The 20,959-nt window shown below is 39.7% G+C and overlaps 1 protein-coding gene across 3 annotated transcripts in view; it reads left to right on the top strand.

The window, feature by feature from the left end:
- TTC7B (tetratricopeptide repeat domain 7B) overlaps window positions 1-20,959 on the top strand; it is a 130,733-nt gene continuing 109,774 nt past the window's right edge. For 2 of the 3 annotated variants that reach the window (XM_039552569.1, XM_039552571.1), the window contains exons 1-3: window positions 27-223; window positions 18,097-18,251; window positions 19,043-19,211. In XM_039552569.1, the coding sequence (XP_039408503.1) occupies window positions 103-223; window positions 18,097-18,251; window positions 19,043-19,211 (445 nt within the window). In that variant the 5' untranslated portion in view covers window positions 27-102. Of the gene's footprint in view, window positions 224-18,096; window positions 18,252-19,042; window positions 19,212-20,959 lie in introns of all 3 variants that reach the window. The other variant, XM_039552570.1, reaches the window with a different exon arrangement.

Below are 20,959 nucleotides of genomic sequence, written 5' to 3' on the forward strand. Positions count from 1 at the left end.
GGCGCTCGAGTTCCGCCGCTCCCGGGGCCGCCGCAGCCCGTCCCCGCCTCCCCCTGCCCGCCGCCCCGGCCCCTTCTCCCGCCGGGGCCCCTCGGCCCGACCATGGCCACCAGGAAGGCGGGCTCGCGGCTGGAGACGGAGATCGAGCGGTGTCGCTCGGAGTGCCAGTGGGAGCGGATCCCCGAGCTCGTCAAGCAGCTCTCGGCCAAGCTCATCGCGAACGGTGCGGCGCGGGGAGGGCGGCGGCGGGGCCCGGCAGGTGCAGCCGGGCGGGCCGGCGAGGGGGTCCTGCGGAGCCGGGGGAGGCGGGGCCGCCGGCCGGAGGGGCGGGCAGCGGGTCGGGGCGGCCCGGCCGGGCGGGAGCGGCGCGGGGGGCGGCGGGAGCCGCCCAGGGCCCGGTCCCGGCCGGAGGCGCCGCGCACATCGCCCGCGGGCGCGGGGCTGGGGTGCCCGCCCGCCGGAGCCCCGCGGAGCCGGGGCCACGCTCCGTCTGGCCGGGAGCGCGGCCCTGTGCACTGGCGCCCCGAAGCGCGGAGCAGCCCGGTGTTTATCACGAGCGCTGCAGTTTGCAGGCGCACATGCTGACAGCGTGCATAAAGCCCTAAATGTCCTTCTGCCTTCTGTGACTGCCAGAGTGTCTGTGCACAGCGTGTCGTATGAAGGCTTCCGTCCTTCCTTTTAAAAGCAAACCTCAGCAATATAGCGCAGCTTCATTCTGAGGCATGGAAGTACGTAATGAATGCGGGAGATACAGGGAAGTTCTCTTTGCCACGGATGCCTTAATTCTGCGTGACAGAAAATATGGGGATAGTGTCTGCTTCTCTGGGCTCACTCATATGCTTGAGGTGGACCTGGAGGTATTTTCAGAGTGCAGTCAAGTCTGTGAAGACAGAACTTGGGGCGAATTCAGAGGTGATAAGTTAACAGAGAGAGGATGAGGCATAACATTGACAACAAACTGGAAGTTTGTTGTGAAAGAAATGATAGCTTTGCACGTTTAGATGGGGAAGAAAACTGCAAGATTCAGCTCTGTAGAAATACAAATAAAAGAGGAAAAGCCTGACTCAAAGAGAAAAGAATTTAAGAATAAATGGGTAGTAGGTAACATTATATGTGTTTGCCTTATAAACAACTGAGTGGTGATCCTGACACTGGTGTTATGCTAACTAAAAATAAATATGACTGAAAAGATGGAAGGTATGTTTAGTTTCACGACATGCATCATTGAATGATAGACTATGAACTAGTTAGAGACAACTACAAGCAAAGGCATGTTTTTGCTGTCTAGTTGGGAAGCACAATCTTCATAGTTTCAAGATGTACTTAGGTATTTCAGACAGGCAGGGAGAGCTAGGCAGGAGATGTTATTGAGAGTTTGACTTGAATTTCTCTAACCTGTGTACTTTTTACCTAGCTGAAGCATATCAGAGAAGATTATGCAATCTGCATAACTTTACACTTCAGTGATTTTCCTATGAAGGCATCTTCTAGATTCTGTACCAGTCAAAATACAAATTATTGAAGCATTTTCTGATCTTTAAAATATGGGAAAGTGTCATATGCAGATTTTATCTCTTTCTGACAGCACATGAATGATTAAATCAATGTGCATGGCTTCCAAGTCTGGCTAACTGAGAACATAAACAGTGAGTAAGCTAAGTAATCATATGGGATTCTTCTTTTGTATTGGAGTAACACAGGAGGAGAATAATTTATTTAGTGAAATACCTGCACCTGCTGTTGAGAGTGTCTAAAACTGGAAGTTTGTGTTCCAGATCTGGGTGTACCTAACAGGTTGCAGGCCAAGGTTATCAGCTAGTGAGACTACCAAGGAGAGGGGAGTGCCTGTGTTCCACCCATGAAGAGAGATGTGCACTGAAAGGCACTCTGATGCATATCCCTTTTGTTACTTAATCTGAAGCAATTAAGTGAAGAAAAAGTACTCTGGACCTTACTGCATCCTTCTGTACTGATGTTCAGTTTTACAAATTGACTTGGGACTGGATAACAAAAATCTGGTTTTTGCCTGAATGTGTAACAATATGTCATAGGAATGATTTAAAAGCGTAGGGAAGAGGATCTTCATTCTGACCATGTATTGGTGTGTAGGGAATTGGCTTCAACTCTTGAATGCTGGAGCATTTCAACTGAGGATATCAACATTGCTAGGAATAGTGTTTATTGCTCTTTAAACACAGATGGGAATGAATCCTTTGGGGAAGGCCTCTTGTAATCTTTTCCATCTTGCACAATTGCAAAAGAATAGACTGCTATTTTACTAGGACTCCGTTACATCTCCTTTTTGGAATTGGGGATTAGACAACTTGACAAAAAGTTTATTGGTCCAAGTTACTATTTGGGGTGTTTTGCATTAGCAAGTTCCCATCTCTTGAAGTTTGGAGCCTAAATAAGATGAAGGAAGAAATAGCAATGACAACTCCTAGGATGAAGGTCTGTGTGGATACATAAGGCAATAGTATGTACTTCTGATGAAATGCAGAACTTGAGAGGTGCAGTATTTTGAGCGGACTTGATTATTGTATTGTTTATCCTGTTTAGTTCTGTTGATGGATCTTATCTACTCCCTAATAGAAGTCTGTGTATAAAACCTGGCAGTGGATCAAATATAAATGACAGTTTAGGTAGGATTTTGGTTGCATAAAAATGACACTAGAACAAATTTCTGTGTCTGATGGATTGCATTTGAAAGGCTTTCTGAGTTTGCTGAGCTTTAAGAAAAAGAGAGAAGAGAAATATTGATGAATTGGTCACTTATTTTGCTATTCTATAAGTAGTAGTCACAATTGGAATCATAGAAAATGTGTATTCTGTGTCAAGCTTGTGACTTGCATTGCTTTTCACAAAGGATGGATAGATGGATGGATGAAAAAGGGTCTTTAACCTCAGACTTGTTAGCCACTTAGCCTGTTTGTATTATATTTCTCTACTTCAGAACCAAGACTCAGCAGCAGTACTGAGATTCATGCCATGTAACACAAATCTTGGTTTGAGCTTTTGCTTCATCAGCATTCTGCTAAAAGATTGGGTTAAAACTGTTATGTGCAGGGTGCTGAGTTAGCCTTGGCTAACAGCACATGCCCACCCCCCTGCTCAGTCTCTCCCCTTCCTTAGAGGGGCAGAGGAAAAAGATAGGATAAGATTGTAGCTTCAGATAAAGACACGGAGATCACTTACTGCTCTGGGCAAAATAGCTTGATTTGGAGTAACTGAATTAAATTTGTTGCCAGTTAAAATAGAGTCAGATACTGAGACAGAAAGAAAGATATGAAAGTCACAATTTTTCTTCCCCCTTTCCCAGGCTGAACTTCACTCCTGTGCCCCTCCCCATGTGGTGCTGGGGGCAAAGTGGTCACAGTGAAAGATAGTTTCTTTCTGCAGCTCCTTCCTTCTCACGTTTTTCCTCTGCTCTGGCATAAGCTCCCCAGCTGACAGCAGTCCTGCTTTGAACAGGCTCTCTGCGCGGTACAGTTCCTTCAGGGCATATCCACCTGGCTTGGAGCACCTCCTCCCTCTCCTTCTCTGACCTTGATGGTTTTTTGCTGTTTCTCACTCCTTTTGTTCTCCTTTATTTTGTTTTGTGGCATTTTCTGACCTTTCTTAAATACAGTTTCACAGAGATGCTGTCAGTTTTGCCAAGGGCTCAGCAGTGTCTGGCTGTGGTACTGTTGGAACCAGCTGGGCCTGGGGCAGGGCAACCCCTGGCCTTTTCCCACTGGAGCTACTCCTGCAGCCCCTTTGCTGCCAGCACCTTGCCAGTTATAACCAGTACAGAAGGCTTTTCAAAAACTGTAGCAGCTGGCATAGAAATCATCATGCTGCCCTGAAGGTCACAGAGATGCAGTCCTTGGATAGACTGTAACCTGTTTGGTGCCGTCCTCAAGTGTTCAGTGTTCACATCCTGAGTATCACTTCTTGAATGGAACTGAGAAAAACCCAAAGTTGTTAGAAATAAAATCTTAGAGCAGTTTTCATTAATGAAACTTTGTGAGTGTTCCCAACTGGTTTAACTAACTTAAAAAGGTTGCTCCTAAGAAAATGATCTGAAGAAATTTTGATTGCTTGTTGAATTTTGTCTAACATTGCAAATGAACAGCGTGGTGGTGAAGCATGGTCATGAGAGTTAGTGGATGCCTTGAGTACATAATTTCTTGCTCACAGAATATTGGAAGAGGTTACAATACTAAATGCTGAATATCTGAAACTAATGAGAATGTATTTCAAAGTGCTCCTGGAACTGAGAAACACAATTGGAAGCTAGCAATCACGTTGCAAAGCTGATTGCAAGGCCATTATGTATTTTTGATGAAACAGTAGCGTCTCATAGGAAGTGTCTACAATAGACTTCAGTCAGAAGGTTGTGTCTGTTCAGGGCATTTTCAGGGCATCAGTACTCTCGTGTTTTCTTTCCTTCCTTTGGAAACAAAATGAGGAAGCTTTAGGTTGGTTCAGTAGCAAGCTGAATGGATAAAATAAAGGATCCATGGATTTCCACGGGAGTTTCCGGCCATTCATTGTTTCTGCAATTGGAACGTGACCTTGCTCCAGTTCAGTGAGATGTATGCCTCTGTCTGGAAAAGCACTGAGGGGGTGAATTTTTATAGTTTAAATGAGGTAGAATGATGTAATTCTGTAGAAACCTTAGCCAGTGTGAAATATTGCATTACTGCGGGGAGAGAATGGATGCCCAGGAAGTTCACGGATCTATATGCTACCAAGGGCATTGTGACATTGCTGTGAAAATAGAACATTACCTGCAGGTATCAAGTTTGCTGGTGGAAACACACCAACAGTGTAACACAATGGTTTTTTACCTAGTGAATTTCTTAGTACTTTTGCTATCCCATTTCTGTGTGATTTGTCTTGTCTGTGATCACTTCTCTGACTGCCTTTCCTCTCAACACCTTGTTTCTATAGTCTTCTATTAGACCTATCCTCATACTTAGCCTGGCAGAATAATGGAACAGAGAGGAGTTAGGAGCAGAATAGCAAAACCAAAAGATTATGAATTATTTTTACATGTCTAATCTTGTTTGTCACCTTCTATGCTGCTCCCTTATCTTGATATAAGTAGGACCTAAAAATAGAAACATCGGTTTTCATCATTTTGCAGCCTTGTGAAATACAAGACCTCAGATGTATGGTTAAAGCTTATCCTCAGAGTAAACAAGGGATTTCTAAACCTCTTAGGACTCATGCCCTACTTAGAAGGTGTTTACCAAATTTGTTTGTTTTCAAACATACAGTTTGTAGTGTGATTTATATATGCAAAGCTTTCCTAAGAGATTGACATCTCTACCAGAAAAGTTTGCAGACCATGTGACGTGCCTTTTTGCATGTCCACAAAAGTAGAAGTGAAGGACTCTTCATTTGTTATCTGTTTTTGTTTTCCTCCTGATGCATTCACTGTCACATTTACAGAACAAGCTTACTAAGGACAGACATTTTTCTGAATGAAGAGCAAAGGTGGTGACAGTAGTTAGATGTGTTCTCATATTTTTGACTGACAGCTTTGTTTCTTCAGATAGCCAGGGGTGTTACAACAGTGTAAGTGATGATGTGGATCATCTGCTTGTACTCCAACTGTGTTGTCATCTGGAATAGAAAATGCTAGCGTGTGATTTCACAAGTAACCAAGCTGGTCTAATGCATGCTGCTATTATGTAGAGGAGTTCTTTCTTCCTGCCTTTAATCAAGCTGCTTCTTCTCTATGCAGCTTCTCCTGGTTATGTGTTCCTGGCCTCTCCCTTGTGTTGATGAACACCAGAGGTGGCAATTACTCTGCTTGGCCAGCAGTAAACTCTGTACTTCTTGTTCTGGGGCCTGCTGTGTCTGCTGGCTTGCCAAGCTGATTTGCCTCGCACAGGGGTCTGAGTAGTGTAACAGCTGGTGGAAAATGAACAGTAGCAGCAGCCAGTGAAGGGCAAATGTGAGGGGAACTGTGAGGAAGCATGTAGTTGGTCTTAGTGAAATGAACTAAGTATTTGGGATATTTGGGGCTTATAACTGCTTACATTTATAAGGATATTTCTATATATTATGAATGTAATTATTTTAGAAATTGGATGTCTCATTTAGTAATGTTGTGTTGGTTGCACTTTTGCCTTGTTTAAAAGTTACAAGAAGAAATAGTAGCCAGGTTTATCAGTGAATAGATACTGGTATATATCTGTATTATAGCTTCTCTCAGTTCCTTTAAACTAACTTCAGGGGTTAAAGGTTATGGTTAACTTTTCTATAGGGAAATAAATTCATTAGCGTAAACTCAGGATCATTGATATCACTTTTGTTTGAGTTTGAATTTCATGTTAGTAAAGAAGGGGTCAGAAGGTCCTTAACTGTACCAAATATGAGCCATTCTCCTTCCCTACCAAATCTGGGCCATTCCTCCTCCTCATGAATCTGTCTTTATAAGAATAAAATCTTAGAATTTAATGGTTCAGTTCTTCACAGTTTTCTCCGCACTGAACGCTGTTTAATTTGTGCACTGATAAGGAGTGAGCTTTGTAAAAAGCGAAGTGGCAGGATACTGAGATAAATTGGAAGAAGTGAGGCTGTCTGGCTAATAGTGTGAGGTGGGTAGCCAGACCTTTAATAATTGGAGAGCATTTGATCTCTGCTCCAGGCTGTGGAGGGAGAATGCTGAATCTGGGCATTTCCCTGCTGTGAGCAAATGTGTGGCAGAATGCATAGTGGCAGCTTTTAGTAGCTGCTCTGATCTGTGATGTTATCAGTTGCTCAGGAGTTACTTCAGGAGGTGTTGCATAACTTTCTGCAAGTTCCCACCCCACTGATGACCTGTGTGTGATTGATATGATTCCACTCAGAATTTGTATGCATAAGCTGAAATCCTATACCATAATCTCATATTATCTAGAGTTGTAAACTGTGTTTCTTTAACAAAAAGTGGGTGGGAAATCCCTTTTATTCCTAGAATTTTGAATGCAGCTCACCTGAGACCAGTAACTTGATTTATCTCCATAAAACTTTTACAAAGGCAACCAAGATGTGAAAACACCAGCACTTTACAGGCCCTCCCATATTTTTCTGCAGTTAATTATGTGAACAAGTTGTAGGTCATCTTTTAAGTGTGCTTTATCTCAAACTCAGTTTTGCATGGGCTTAGCTTGCAGCTACACTTCTGTTTTACTTTTTACTATTTAATTGCAGTCTCTTTACCTTAATGGGAAGAAAATGGTGTGCATTAATCAAGGCTTTAATGGGACTGCATTAGAGCTGGGTTTGAGGAAAGGCAGAATAGAGACCTATTGTTTTTGGAACAGCTGGTAGAATAAAAACTAAACAAGCAAACAAAAAAACCACCACAAAAAATGAACCCCACCAAAACACCAACCAACCAAGTTGGCAAAAGGTACTTTATGTCTTAACACTGCTAGTTATGTACCTGAGACAATTGTTTCTGAGATTGACAGATGTAGGGTACTATCTTTCAAGAATTTACTTGAGCCTTCCCAAGTGGACCTGGAAAGCTAGGAGAAGAAAATTGGAAATGGTAGAGAACTGCGAGATCTTGCCTCTGGGGAACAGAGGCTCATCTATGTGCTTTAATCTAAGCTTTGGGTCACCCCAGAGATGAAAAATGTCTCTCTTATGACCTGGAAATTAATCAGTGATTTCCTTTTTTGTCAATCATTTTCTTTATCTTTTTGTGACAACATCACTGTCATCATCTCTCAAATTTGTGCTGTGCTGCAATATAGCTGTTTGGTAGAGAACGGACAAGAGCCACTGTCCTTGTGCCATGGCTTGGTTTTTGCCTTCTATCTAAATAGTCTCTAGTATTTTGTTGTTGTTGTTAGTAGCAACGAAAAACCGTTTTATCCTTTGAGAAATAAGTCGTGGCAAGAAGCAAGATTGGAATGAATTCCTAGCTATCAAAGCATGTGCCTTTCCTGTTCTCCCAGTCATTCTTTGATATTTATAACCTAAACAAAACGTAGATGGGAAGAAGCTAAATTTTGATCATTATTCCTTAGTGTGGTTGATAGAATTGCTTCCAGTTAAATACTCAAAGATGATGGTGGTCCTGTTTCCCACACTTTGTGCTTCCCAGTCTTGGGTATGACACTCATTTCTTGGTTTTACATTGCATTTGACTGAATGGGCCAAATCTTATTTAATTGTAAGCCTGTCAGTATTCTAGATGATACACTGTGACTGCCCTGGCTTGATTATTTGCTGTTCTGATGGCTTTAACATTTCACGAAATCAGGTGAGCTTGAATATTAAAAAAAAAAAAATAGTTTGAAACAGTTTTCTGTTCTTAATATGTGTCATCATAAAATAAATTTCAGTAGTAGTGGTACTTTGCAAGTAAATTTGCCTATACATAAATAGATTGGAAAGCCTATAATATTTTTCTTCAAAGCAAGTTTTGGCTGTCAAGCAGGAAAATTGTGTAGGTACTATATAGCTACACAGGAAAAAGGTGCCATACCCACTGTGTACCTAAGAGGCAGAGAAATGAATGACTGTACATAATTAAAGGTGTTAGTAAGTAAAATTAAATTTCTTTGAACAGCTGGCTCTGTATTTTCTCCTTCTGGTTTTACATGAGTATCATCTGCATCAGTTTGCAGCCTTTCTGCCAATAGTGCTTGTTGGTCTGCACATGTTTTCTGCATACTTTTCTGCTGTCTCCATAGGTCTGGCTGGACAAGATCCTGGGCAACCTGCTCTAGTTGATCTTGCTTGGATCAGAGTTGTTGGACTAGATGATCTCCAGAGATCCCTTCCAGTGTCAGACATCCTCTGATGCTGTGAATTCTTGCTGCTAAGTAATCAGTGATGGAATCTAAGTGTCATCTGTATATCTATATGTTATTTTTCATGTTTTTAATGTAAACCTTGTAGAAATCTAAGATTAGTTTTAGCATTCATTTTAATTTAAGTAGCTCCTGGTCCAGAGTTACTGAGTGCTGAGCACAAAGTATGAGTACTTGGAGACTTGTACTGATATTCCTCTTCAAGCCAATGCTCTTACTGTTTGATACATTGTGGACAAAGCAAATGTCTTTGCTTTAAGTGCAACTTGTTCCTGGGTATAAAACATGTGTTTCATGCTTTTTCTGCCAGATGAATATGAAATCAGTTCTGGATCCAGGATTTCCAGATCCTCCTCTGGAAGAAAGCTCAATTTTTAAATGGCCGCCTTCATAAATGTCCTGTGGGAGGCTGCAAGATTTTTCTTGTTTTCAGCTGTTTTACAGAAACCTCGCTCTGAAATCTTTGTCTGGGTACGATATAGAGCAGTTGACCCCTTTGGGATCCTTCTTGCTGCATACCACTCCTAGATAAAATTCCTTAGTGGTTTTTTTTGGGTTGTTTTTTGTTTTTTTTTTTTTAATTTGGGCATAATGATATTCCAAAAGGTTATAGGATTTCTGAGGGAAAAATCATCATAAAATACTGCAGCATGCACCATGCATTCAGGTACTCTGAGCCTTCAACTTTACCTTTAGAGAGAGTAAGAGTTTCAGGGATTGAGTAGGAATAGTTTCTTTTCTCAGTCCCAAGCTAGTTTCCCTCTGGGAAGGCTTGAAGCACCAGAATGGAGTTTACAAAGCAAATCTCAGCTTCCTGGAATTCTGCACATCAATGTATGATCCCATTTGGATTCTGGAAATTTCATACTTGTCCTCTTTACACATTGTCCCTTTCCTACCCTGGGTTTTTTTGGTTTTTTTTTAATAGTCGTGAATTAGGACTTGAGTTTTTTCATTTCTCTTTCTTTCTGGACTCTGGGACTGGGCACTTGAAGCAGCAGTGTCTTCTGTTCTTAGAACTCCATGCTTCATCTAATTAATCTCACCTCATACGGTGTCTTCATTTGGAACTAATGATAATCATGATCTTTAGACTTCAACGCATTTGGATAATTGTGCTTTTTAAGAGTCTGAAATAAATTACCTGAAATACTGATGATTTTGGTGAAGAGTGGGTGAAATGATACATGTGACATAACATGCTTCTAGATTTATCTGCTTGCTTACAAGGAAAGATTAAAGTTTGTTTGGCCAGTCAGATTCTATAGATATTTTGCTCTGTATTTCCTATTCCTAAATACATCCTATTCAAATTCAGATCCCCAGGACCTGAGTCTGAGGTTGAGCATCTTTGCTTAAATCATTGTAGTAGGAGATTTTATCCTAATTATGCACTTTTTTTCCTTGCAGCTGTGTAATTCAGAGGAAAGAGAAATGAAATACTAGAAGTACTTCTTTTCATCTATGCCATTTGGCGTATATGGAAGAAAAAGTGTTTTTCTCCATACTCTTTCTTGCTGTAGATGTTGAGCTGTTGAGGGAGGCTCCCTAAATAACATGTAACTATCGTTGTTAGCACAGGATCATGTGTACTCTTGCCAGTGTACCACAGCAGCATGATATGGATGTGTAATTGCAGAGAAACATCTGGTGTATGGAGACTTGATAACAGGAGCAGGATTGTTGATAGTTGTTGCCACAGTTGTGATAGCAGTTGTTAGCCAAGAGGTGTGTTTCTGTTATACCTTCCAAGTATTTCCTTCTGAAAAAAGTAATTATCAGACCCTTAAAAAAATTACTTTTTCTGCATTAATATTAAGAACACTTGAGAAACTGCATATGTAGTAGTCATGATCTAGACAAACTTCTGTGTTTTGCTTTGGTTTTTATCTGAAACTGTTGAACCACCACAGGAAAAGTAATACTTTACCAAGGCAGTTATTTGGTGCCCCACAAAACAACAGGTAGCAAGCAGGTTCATTAGGTCTATTGAGACCACATCAGCATTCACTATGAATGTATCTTAGTGTACCCTGGAATTGAATAAACTTTTGAAGTGACTTCTTGGAGTGAATTCTGAAGGCGAGAGAGAGCTCCTACTCTCTATTCAGCTATGCTTTTTTTTTTTAGCTGTATGCAGTGTTGCCATTCTTTTCTTTCTCTCTCCTTCTCCCTAATCTTACTTTTCGAGAGGAATTTAGAGCTAGATATTCCTCTCACCCAGCCTGCTAACAACCCCTGCATTCTTCAACAAGTACCTGGAGGTTGTGGTAGCATTCATCAGAAAGATGACTATTTCCAATTTTAGCATATGATTCAGTGGATGGTTCAAGATAGACTATGGTTTTAACCTAAGTCAGTATTAGTATTGTAAGTAATCTTCATCATTCTTGACCAAGGATAAATGAAGACTAATCCTCTATTTTAATTCTGTTTTTCTGTGCATAACTGCTTCAGATCCTGATACTGTGGTGAAGAATTTGCTTCAAAAAACAGATACTAAAAATAAAGTAGCAGAGCCGCTTTCATTATGATATTTTTAGAGACTATTTTACAAAGACACGTCATTGTGTGTTTTTTCTTACCACCTGTTTATGGCAGCCTGTATTCTCATTTTGAAGATGATTAATATTGATCCATATTGCAAAGAGCGATAGCGATGTCTACACAAGGCTCTTCTCAAGCCATTTTGTACGAGTGTCTAAGCTTTCTCTAAGCTGAAAGAAAGCAGCTTACATGAAGTGTCTGTGTTTTTTTGTTTTTGCTTTGAGTGCTAAGAGAAATGGGAATTTCACCTAAAGCATCCTTGAGTTTGTCTTGGAGTTCCAAGGTGCTCGGAGTTGTCTTTGATAATAGGCAGAGGACATCCTATTAGTCAGGTGGATCATTTCAGTGATACTGTGATGTTGCAGAAACAGATGGGCAAGTTAGGCTCTTCTTCTCCAGTTAGGAAATGGTTCTGCAATGCAGTTGTGATGTAAGTCATCAAATACCCCCTAAATCTGCCAAGTAATTGTTGTTGATGAATTTTTCAGCAGAGAAATAGATGAATAGGAGGGAGTCTTTCCTTTAATCAAGAACTGTATATCGAACCGTAATTGTCTCAATTTTCTAAAAGTGGGACACTGGTTTTCATGATACTGAAACTGTTTTTGAACAGTTTTTCATCTGAAACATCTGTTTAGACTGGCTGAAGGAACACTAGACTTCAAGGTATCAACTTTACAGAGTTTAATTCTGTCTCTATAAAGTGTCTCATAGAAGAATATCATCTAGAACACTCATGCTGTGCTGGAAGAAAAAGAAAAGCAATTTCTTCTCAAACAGTTCTTATATTATTTCAGGATGTCTTAAGGGATAGCTGTATCGAATGAAAAACTCTGCTAGAGCTATGGCTTTAAATGGTTCCCTTCAGAAATGTCCATGTAATTGGAATTTTGTTACAAGCACCATTGAATCTTACTGGCACAGAATGGTTGACACGATAAAACCAATGCTTTGTTAATAAAGCACTCACTCAGTAATAATTTGCTTTAAAAGTCTGTTGCCAATATCTGGCCCTGGTTGACAGACTTAGCAGATGAGTGACTCAGTAAATAAGAAAATTCTGCTTTGCAGTGGCTTTTATGGGTTGCAGTCTGTGACCTGTTATTTTCAAGTGTTAGTCAGCAGCAGCTGCACCAGTGCAGCACTTCGGTGATGAAAGCCAGTCTGACAGTAACTCTTTCTCTCGTGGTGCTGTGTCTCATGATCTACAGCAGTGGTACAGAGAAAGGGTGAGTTGTGCTGTGTATGAATGACCTAGAAGAGCAGCTTTTGTTTTGCTGCTTGGTCAGATCTGTGTGTAAGTTGCAGCTGCTGTTTTCTCCTTTCCCACCTTTCCTCTGAAGGAAAGTATGGGCAGTACATGTTGCTGCACTGTGACTGTCTCTAGCTGCTGTGTAAATCATTAGCTTCGCTGACTTGCATCAATGATGGGAACAAAATATCTGGGTCCTATTGACTACTTTGATTCTCATCTTAAGGTGCCTGGATAGTTTCAGAGTATGTGCCAGCTTGAACTTAAGGCTTTGTTCTCGCTTGTGTCCTGTCTTGAAAAACATCAAATTTCTAAAGTTTTCAAGTCATTATCAGAGAGGTGAAACTATTCTCAGGGTGAAGGGGGGAGGATGAGACAGGGAAGGGAGAGAGAGGATAAATTAAATTTTCCAGAGGTGGCTTCTTGTTTCTCTCCTCTTACTTTCCCCAATGTGAGAAATTCTGCTGTGTATAAGAGAGAAATAATCTTACAAACTTTCTGTAGAGTGCTAGATCTGTGTCTATCCCTCTCTTGTTCTACTGTGGCCCCACAAATGGATGGGAATTGGGTCTTCTAAAGCTGGTCTTCCTCTTTCTGTGGTGCAGCTGATATAGCTACACTTTGCTCTTGCATGTGCCAGTGCTGTTGTTTGGTTACAGGCAAAGTGATTATTTTCCCCATTTGTAATAGAAATTATTTCAGCACTTTGTTTTACAAATCCTCATGCCTCAAGGTATGCATTTTCATACCTAGCAGTGAAAGGTTTATTTTCTTTGGTGTCTGACCTGTTCTTTGGCTCGTCTGTTGTAAGAATCCAAACTAGTTGTTTCACATGCTTCCTTGACAACTATGCAGTTAATATAAGCAAAACACATCTGGCAGCTGTTGCTGTTGTAGCTGTTCTTACCTCTTTCTCCATAGAGATAGATCTACTGTATTTAACTTAATTAAAGAAATGCTTGTTACAAGAGTGTGGACCAGAACAATTTTTGAGACCTACTTGAAAGGGTGCATGTGAGAGGGAAAGGTACATGTGCTACTTTCTTCTTTGGCACTTCTGAAGTTCTGCTATTTGAAGTGTTAAAGAATGTCAGTGATAGACCTCACTCTTTTCATTGTAAACAGCCTTGGTGGTATTTTAGCTCCTGAACCAAAGCACTTGTTTTAGAGTGTAATTTAGATTCCTTGCTATGTTTGACAATCTTGTTTCCTCAACCTTCTTTGGAAATGGAGCTTGCTCAGTGAAGCATTAAACTGAATAAAAGGGAAGAGGAATGTTACTTGTTAAATTAAATACTTTGGTTTCAGTGAGTACAGATCAGAGAGAAAGTATCAACTTTCACATCCCTTAAAACATAAAGTAACCAGTTTGACATATTTTCACCCTTTTTTTAAGTTGCCACTTAACTTTAAAAATACAATTAGCTAAATTAATCTTCATTTTTCTTCTCCCAAGTGGGACATTACCGTGCTGACCTCAAGTATTATTTTCAAGGTCCATTCCTGTTTGTTAATCCCCTTTTTAAAGAGGCTCATAAACAAAAATTGTGTCCTCAGGACAGACTGACATCTTCTGAATATTATGAGTAAAATACCTGTCCTAAAAGGACCCCCCAGTGACTGAGTCTTTGAAAGGCAATTAATTGCATACAGTGAACTGAAGTTTGGACCGGGCCTCTGATCTCTGAGAGCCTTTCACACAGCCATGTTAAACTCCTTGAACCAAACTAACCTGCTCTGAATTGGTGTACAAAATCAGGTGTCTTTTCTGTGCATGCACTTTAAACTCTTTGATTTCCAGAGAGGTGGAATAGTTGCAGAAAGTGTGCAGTCCTACGGAGTGTTATGCTAAAGCTATGTTTGAGCAAGGTAATGTTGGTCATAATATCTGATTTTACTATTTGTTTGTAATAATACTGTGGCTATGGTAATGAAATGTGGGATTTGGAATAAGTCTGTTACAAAGGAGATTTGGGCTGAAGTACCGTGTTTAGATTTGGTCACTTTAATTTTTTGTTTAGTTTGCAGCTTGAAACTGAAGCTATACGAGTTGTTGATAATATCAATTATGCTATAACTTCTGTTTGAAGGAAAAGAAAGAATATGCAGAAAACAGACTGCAACAAAATAGATGCTGGGTATCTTTAAAAATAAAAAAAAATCATTGTTGTATATTGTGTTTTTTGGAAAATTTACTTTATTGCAATTACAATTGGCTGTACCATTTGTGCTTTTTAGTATATGTATCAGAGCTTGCATAAAATATGTTGTTATTGATGGATATAAAGCTATTTGATGGAAAAGTCCCATGAAATGAAGCACTATGCCCTGCTGTTTTGTACAAAGGGGAATGCAAGCCTGTGATAGCCTGGTAGGTTATGTCAGTGTGACAGAGCTGGCCAAGGCAATTGCATGGACACCCCTTTTTTTGAAGGCCCTTGTGATGGAGGGTGATTCTTGGTGACTGGAAATAGGTACATATGGCCATTTGCAAGGAGGGTCCAGGGACTGCAGGTTGATCAGCCTAACCTCAGGCCTTGAGAAGATTAGGAAGTATGTCCTGGAAGGATAAGGAGGTGATTGGGATCAGTTGACATGGGTTTATCAAGGACAAACCAACCAGATCGCTTTTGACGAAAAGTGATTGTATGGATGGAGACAGTGGTCGGAGTCAATGGAGAAAAATTGCACCAAGGGAAATGTTGAGTGGATAGCAAGCTAAAAATTTCCAGAAGAACAGTCAAATGTTGTGCAAGGTCATCTGGAGATGTTTTGTAATGGGTGGATATGCTCAAAACTATGTATAATTTCCTACTGTTGAAATATGTGTTTTATTTATTTTTCTTCACATAGTACGTTGAAGTATCTTTTATTTTTCATTTTTGCTGAATGGCCTTCAATGAAAGAGTGGCAAAATGAGTATAAATTGCTTCAAACAAACCTATGTGGCTGAGGGGGCAAGCAGTCTGGGATTTCTAGCTTGGACCCTTTCCTAGGGGAATGCCTTGGACCCTTTCCTAGGGTGACTGTTGGAGCTGGTGGCTGTTGCTGCTACAAGGCAGTGGAGCAGTGGAGGCTGCGGACAAGGGATTTCAAAGCCTGGTGTTGGTCCCTCCAGGTGACAACATCTACTGGCCCTTTCCCTGATTTTTGCTATACTCTGACATAATGTTTTCTAAACACAGAAAAGACTCTGTAAGCCATATTAAGCCATAAATTCGCTCAGTCCTCACAGGCTCACTTGTTCCCTGCTGCAGATAACAATGGGTTTCTTGTGCATTACCAAAATATTTCTTATTTGCCATAGAACCTTCTCATTCTGGTTCTGTTCAGAAATTTTGTATTACCAGTGTGCAAGGAAGGAAGATAACTAACCTTCAGTTCAGTATATCCCAAGTTACATCTAAAATACTATAGTCTACAAACTTTGAGATTTTATATTTATCAGAATCTGCGTTTAAGTTCTCCTATTTGTTATGAAACGTTGGTCAAACTTTATAAACAGATCAGCTTCATTTTTAAGGGATGTGTAAACTGTATGATGGAGTTGCTGATGCATGTCGAACTGCCGTTTGCCATATGAGCTTTGGAGAGGTAAAGAAAAGCAGGTTTTTGGGGGGCAGTTAGTGATTCCTTGTTATAATGTAGCTATATTACTGTGTGGTAGTAATATTAATTTTTTTTAACTGGGAATGGCGTGCCTTTAATAGGTACTTGAAAGATGGAATTGTCACTGTTTTTTGAAATGTCTCCAAAGCAATGGTGCACCAGGGAGATAAAACAGAAGCTTTTCCCCCTGCTTCCTCATATTTCAAGGCTGTATCCAGAGTTATAAGGATAAATTGAGCAGAAGGTGCACAGTTTAGACAAAACAAAAATACATGTGAAGTGGCATAAAGGTGCTCTTAGGAGAAGAAGATGCTTGTAGAAAGCGACACTTCAGATTGTTTGGTGTCGTCTGATCTGGAGATGAGATGAGTATTCCTGAAATATTGGGAGAAGATTTGATGGGCTTCTTTTGGGTGAACTTTGAGAAAAGAACTGTTACTAAAAGTTTAAGATTGATGAATTTGACAGTTGTGGTTGGAAAGACAGAAGATTAAGCAGGCTGGTAACCAGGCTGCATCTGTAGTGTGTTTTGTCTTCCTCTGGATGCTGAGAACTTTCCCTTTTGCAGTAGTGCTTAAGCAGTAAAACATGAGTGAATGGCAGTTGAGAATAAATAAATGTTAAGTTTACTGTGGATATCTTGCCCAGCACACCATATAAAAAATATAAACGGAAGAATAAGTGCTCCTTACACACCTTAGGCGTTTCCTATTTGTCTGGTCTCTTAAACTTTCTTTTGAAGAAATTGTGGTTTAAGAATCAGCAGATAGCTGGAAGTTTTAGGGAAAAAATTGTAGGTTTTTGTCTTTCTGCTTGGTAGGACACCTTCCAGGACAGAAGCTTATAGCTTACTACAGTCCTTATAGCTTATACTGAAATTTGTTATACTTAAAAGATAGTGCTGATGCATTTATACTTCATGAAATACATATATTTCCTGAGGCAAAGCTTTTCCTCTGCAGTAACACTGACTTCTGCATGCTCTGGTCTTTCTGCCCCTTTCTGTAACTTCTAGGGACCGTGCTGAAGGTGGTGAGCACTTTTCTGACTGTTAATCTTTTGCCTTTTCCCTTTTAAAAAATCTATTTCATTTATTGTTATTACGTATTTGTATTGCATATTCAGACATTGTTTGCAAGACATGACCCAGTCTTTTCAAGTCCCAGAAGGGTGATGACTTTTGCAGCACTCTTCTGACTTGAAGGAGAACTCAACACATTTCAGTAAAAGAAGTTTAGTGGTCCTGGATAAGGGTGCAGTAGAGCATTACCAGTTTCTTGGATTTCAGAAGTGTCCTGGGTACAGCTTTGCTGGGCAGCCTGGTATTCCATTCTACCTCCGGGTCTGAGAAGTGGTGGGAAGACCTGAGAAACAGGGAGATGGCTAAGAAATGGGCTGTCATATGGAAGACTTGGGATGGCTGGAGCCTTAACAAGGTCTGAGGGAGATCTAGAGAGAAGATACGGATGGTGATCACGGACATAATGAGGGACATGTAACTTCAAACAAATAAATTAATCCAGTGATATTTGGATTCATAGTTGAAACCAGTTTTTTGGGGAAGTGAGTATCAGAAGTGTATCTTGTCCTGTTCAGAAAGCTACATAAAGCTTTGGAATCAAGTGCTGCTTTTTGAGGAGGAAGGGCAGAATACTGACTTGAGATTAATATTTTAATTCTTTTTATTTTAGAACATGGGAGACTTGATTCTACAGTGAATCAAAGTGGGGAGAAGATAAATCAAAAAGTAAAACAAAGTATCAGATGACGTGAAAACCCTGAGTATTTAATGCTGTGTTTGTTTTGGTTAGTTTGTATTTAAAATTCAGGCAATTAGTGAAATAAAATTATTTCTAATACTTCCTGTGTTTGTTGTTTTTACAGATGACATGGCAGAGCTTCTTCTTGGGGAGTCCAAACTAGAACAATTTTTGAAGGAAAATACTCTTAAACACAGTAATAGTCCACGGGGCCCCCAGCCAAAGCTGACGGAGGTCAGGAAACATCTCACGGCAGCACTTGATAGGGGAAATCTCAAGGTATGTAAGTCAGCCTGAGCAAGAATTAGGAAAGTTGAGCTTCACTGGAGTATTGAAGAAAGGTTCCTTAAATTATATTTGCAGGTGCTGAAAGTGAGATTAATATGAGAGAACTTTTTCTGTCAGAACCTTCTAATGTTCATAACCATTCTGGTCCTTCTTTTACTTAACTATTGTTGTAGCTACTACATCAGCTTACCTCTTCTGTTCTCAACATCCATCTTTTGAGAAATCAAAAGAAGCTTATTTTACAGTCATCTATAACATTTTGTTTTCTGTGGCTTCTGGGAGTATTAATTTTCTTTTCTCTCTTCATTCTTCCATTAATTCTTTTTTTCTAGACATTTATTCTGCCCTGATACTTTGAAATGGTGTGAATTAAATATGTAGGCTGTGGAGCTTATATCATTAAGTTTTGATGCTATGTTATTTTCAACTGTGCTTGTGGTAGAAAAAGAAATCACTGAAGGAGTTGTAATGATAGGCTGCCTTTAAATAGTTTTATCACCTGGCAAAGCTGGTTTCCAGCAGAGAGGTATTTGTGGTACACATGTAAATAAGTATGAGAATATCTAAAATGACTGGTAATGCTTTTCAGTAACTTGCTGGAATGAGATTTAGTGAATTCCCCTCTACTTCAAGCTTCTCAAATATTACATAAGGATTTTGTTCATTTGTTGCTCTGTTACAAAAAATATTCTGGGGGTGACAGAAAACATACCTAATAATTATCAGAAAGAATTAGGTGTGTTTTCTCAGGGAAAACACTTTCTTATTTTTCTTCCTTTTAGCCAGAATTCCTACAAGAAGCCAACCTAATAATGGCCAAATTAAACTATGTGGAAGGTGATTACAAAGAAGCTCTGAACACATATGCCAGAGTTGGTGTCGATGACTTGCAGCTGACTGCAGTGCCACCATATCGGCTACGGATGATTGCTGAAGCATATTCTACAAAAGGTAAGATTGCTCTTCCCAGTATCATAATATGGAAGTAATTTTTCAAAAGTTAATTTTTATCTTGGCCAAAGATGAAGGTTTTTTTAGTGTGAATGTCATCTACACAGTAGTAGAGTGCCATATCTGTAGATAAAATAAGAGGGTGTTTTGGGTCCTTTAAATTATTCAGGGTTTGTTCTAAGTTGACAAGACTTTTACGTCAATTAATATTCTAACTGTGCTGTCACCTGATCAAATTTTTTGAGTGTATATATTTAAAAGTCCTTCCATGTATAAATATCACAACAACTGTGGCTAGATACTAAAAGTATTATCACTATTGCAGAAAGTTAAGGGTTACAAAATGCAGTGCAGTTTTGTGGTGGCTGTGGGCAGAATGGAGAACCTTGATTCACGGTGATGCCTTTTACTGAATGTTAAAATGCTCAATCTAAGCTAGGTTGCACAGCTAAATTGCCACTTAATTGAAGAGTGTTAATGACATGATAACTGACCTAAAGCGATGCATCACTTATGCCATTTTAATTTTGAATTTTTCTTACATTAATAGAGTTTTTTTTAGAAATTCAGAAGGTGAAGGAAATTAAAAAGCATTTTCTTTACTACTCTAGTATAGTGAAAATTGTAATGCTGGCCTTGTGTCTTAAGGTGGCAGTGCCACTTCAGTTTAGAAAAGTCTGTAATAGACTTAGGGCTGGTCAGTGTGTTGGGGAAAATAGTAGTTTGTATGCCAGGGGTTTATCAGGATTTACTGAGTGAAGTGTTTGCTTTGATCTGCTGTGTTTAAGCTTGGGTTTGGTTGCGTACGTACTTTTTGTTATGGCAAGAGGGGTGTCAAAGGCAGCAAACAGTTTGTGAGAGACTTCAATAGCTTTGACTGACAACTGATCAAGGATTGTTTCTAACGTGAGTCTTGGAAGAGAGTGACTGTTTTCCACCAACACAGTCCTCTAGTAAATGTTAGACAAGCATGAATCATGTCCTTTAGAGATGTCAAGGAAATAAGGAAACTAACTGGTAGCAGAGACAAAAAGATGCTTCGTAAGTCTGGTCACTATTTAGATTAAAGTGGGAAGTGGGAGTATAGGGGGAATTCTTGTATAAGATGTAAATTTGCCCAGTTTTCTCAAACAGCATATCTGTGGGCTTTTGGGCAGTGTCTGGTTTGGGTACGCTTCCACTTGGGTTTGTGGATTTTGGCTGTTTGTTTTTTGTTTTTTAAATCTATGAGGATGCCTGTAGAATTTGTCATGTTCTCTCCATGGACTTGATCAACTTTAAGTACCTAAATTTGCTTTTATCTCCAAGGAATTTAATTGAATCTTTTCCCAGAGCTCAACTCTTCTGGCTCTGTTTTATTTGGCCTCATAAGGATATAAAACAGTTGAAACCATGGTGGCATAAATCTTGCAGAAAATATAAGTATTATTAATTTTACTAATTTAAACATAATGTATTAGAAAATAGAAAAACGGGTGTCTTTTCTACTCTGGAATGTTTGGTAGGTTCAGAATTTAAAAAAAAAAGCCAGAACAGAAACCCAGCATATTTTCTGTCTAGATGTGTGGTTTTTATCTTCTTATTTCAATTTTTATTCTTAAAACATTGAAATCTGTCATATGAGGCCTGATTTATCTTGATCGGACTTCATTACTTTGGTCACTTCTATTGGGTGACTGGTTACCAGTTTACCTGAGCAAACTGTTGGGGCTTTTTTGTTGTTTTGTTCATGTTCAGGAACATTTTTT

The sequence above is a fragment of the Corvus cornix genome, chromosome 5, assembly GCF_000738735.6.
Source record: "Corvus cornix cornix isolate S_Up_H32 chromosome 5, ASM73873v5, whole genome shotgun sequence".
Lineage (NCBI taxonomy): Eukaryota > Metazoa > Chordata > Aves > Passeriformes > Corvidae > Corvus > Corvus cornix.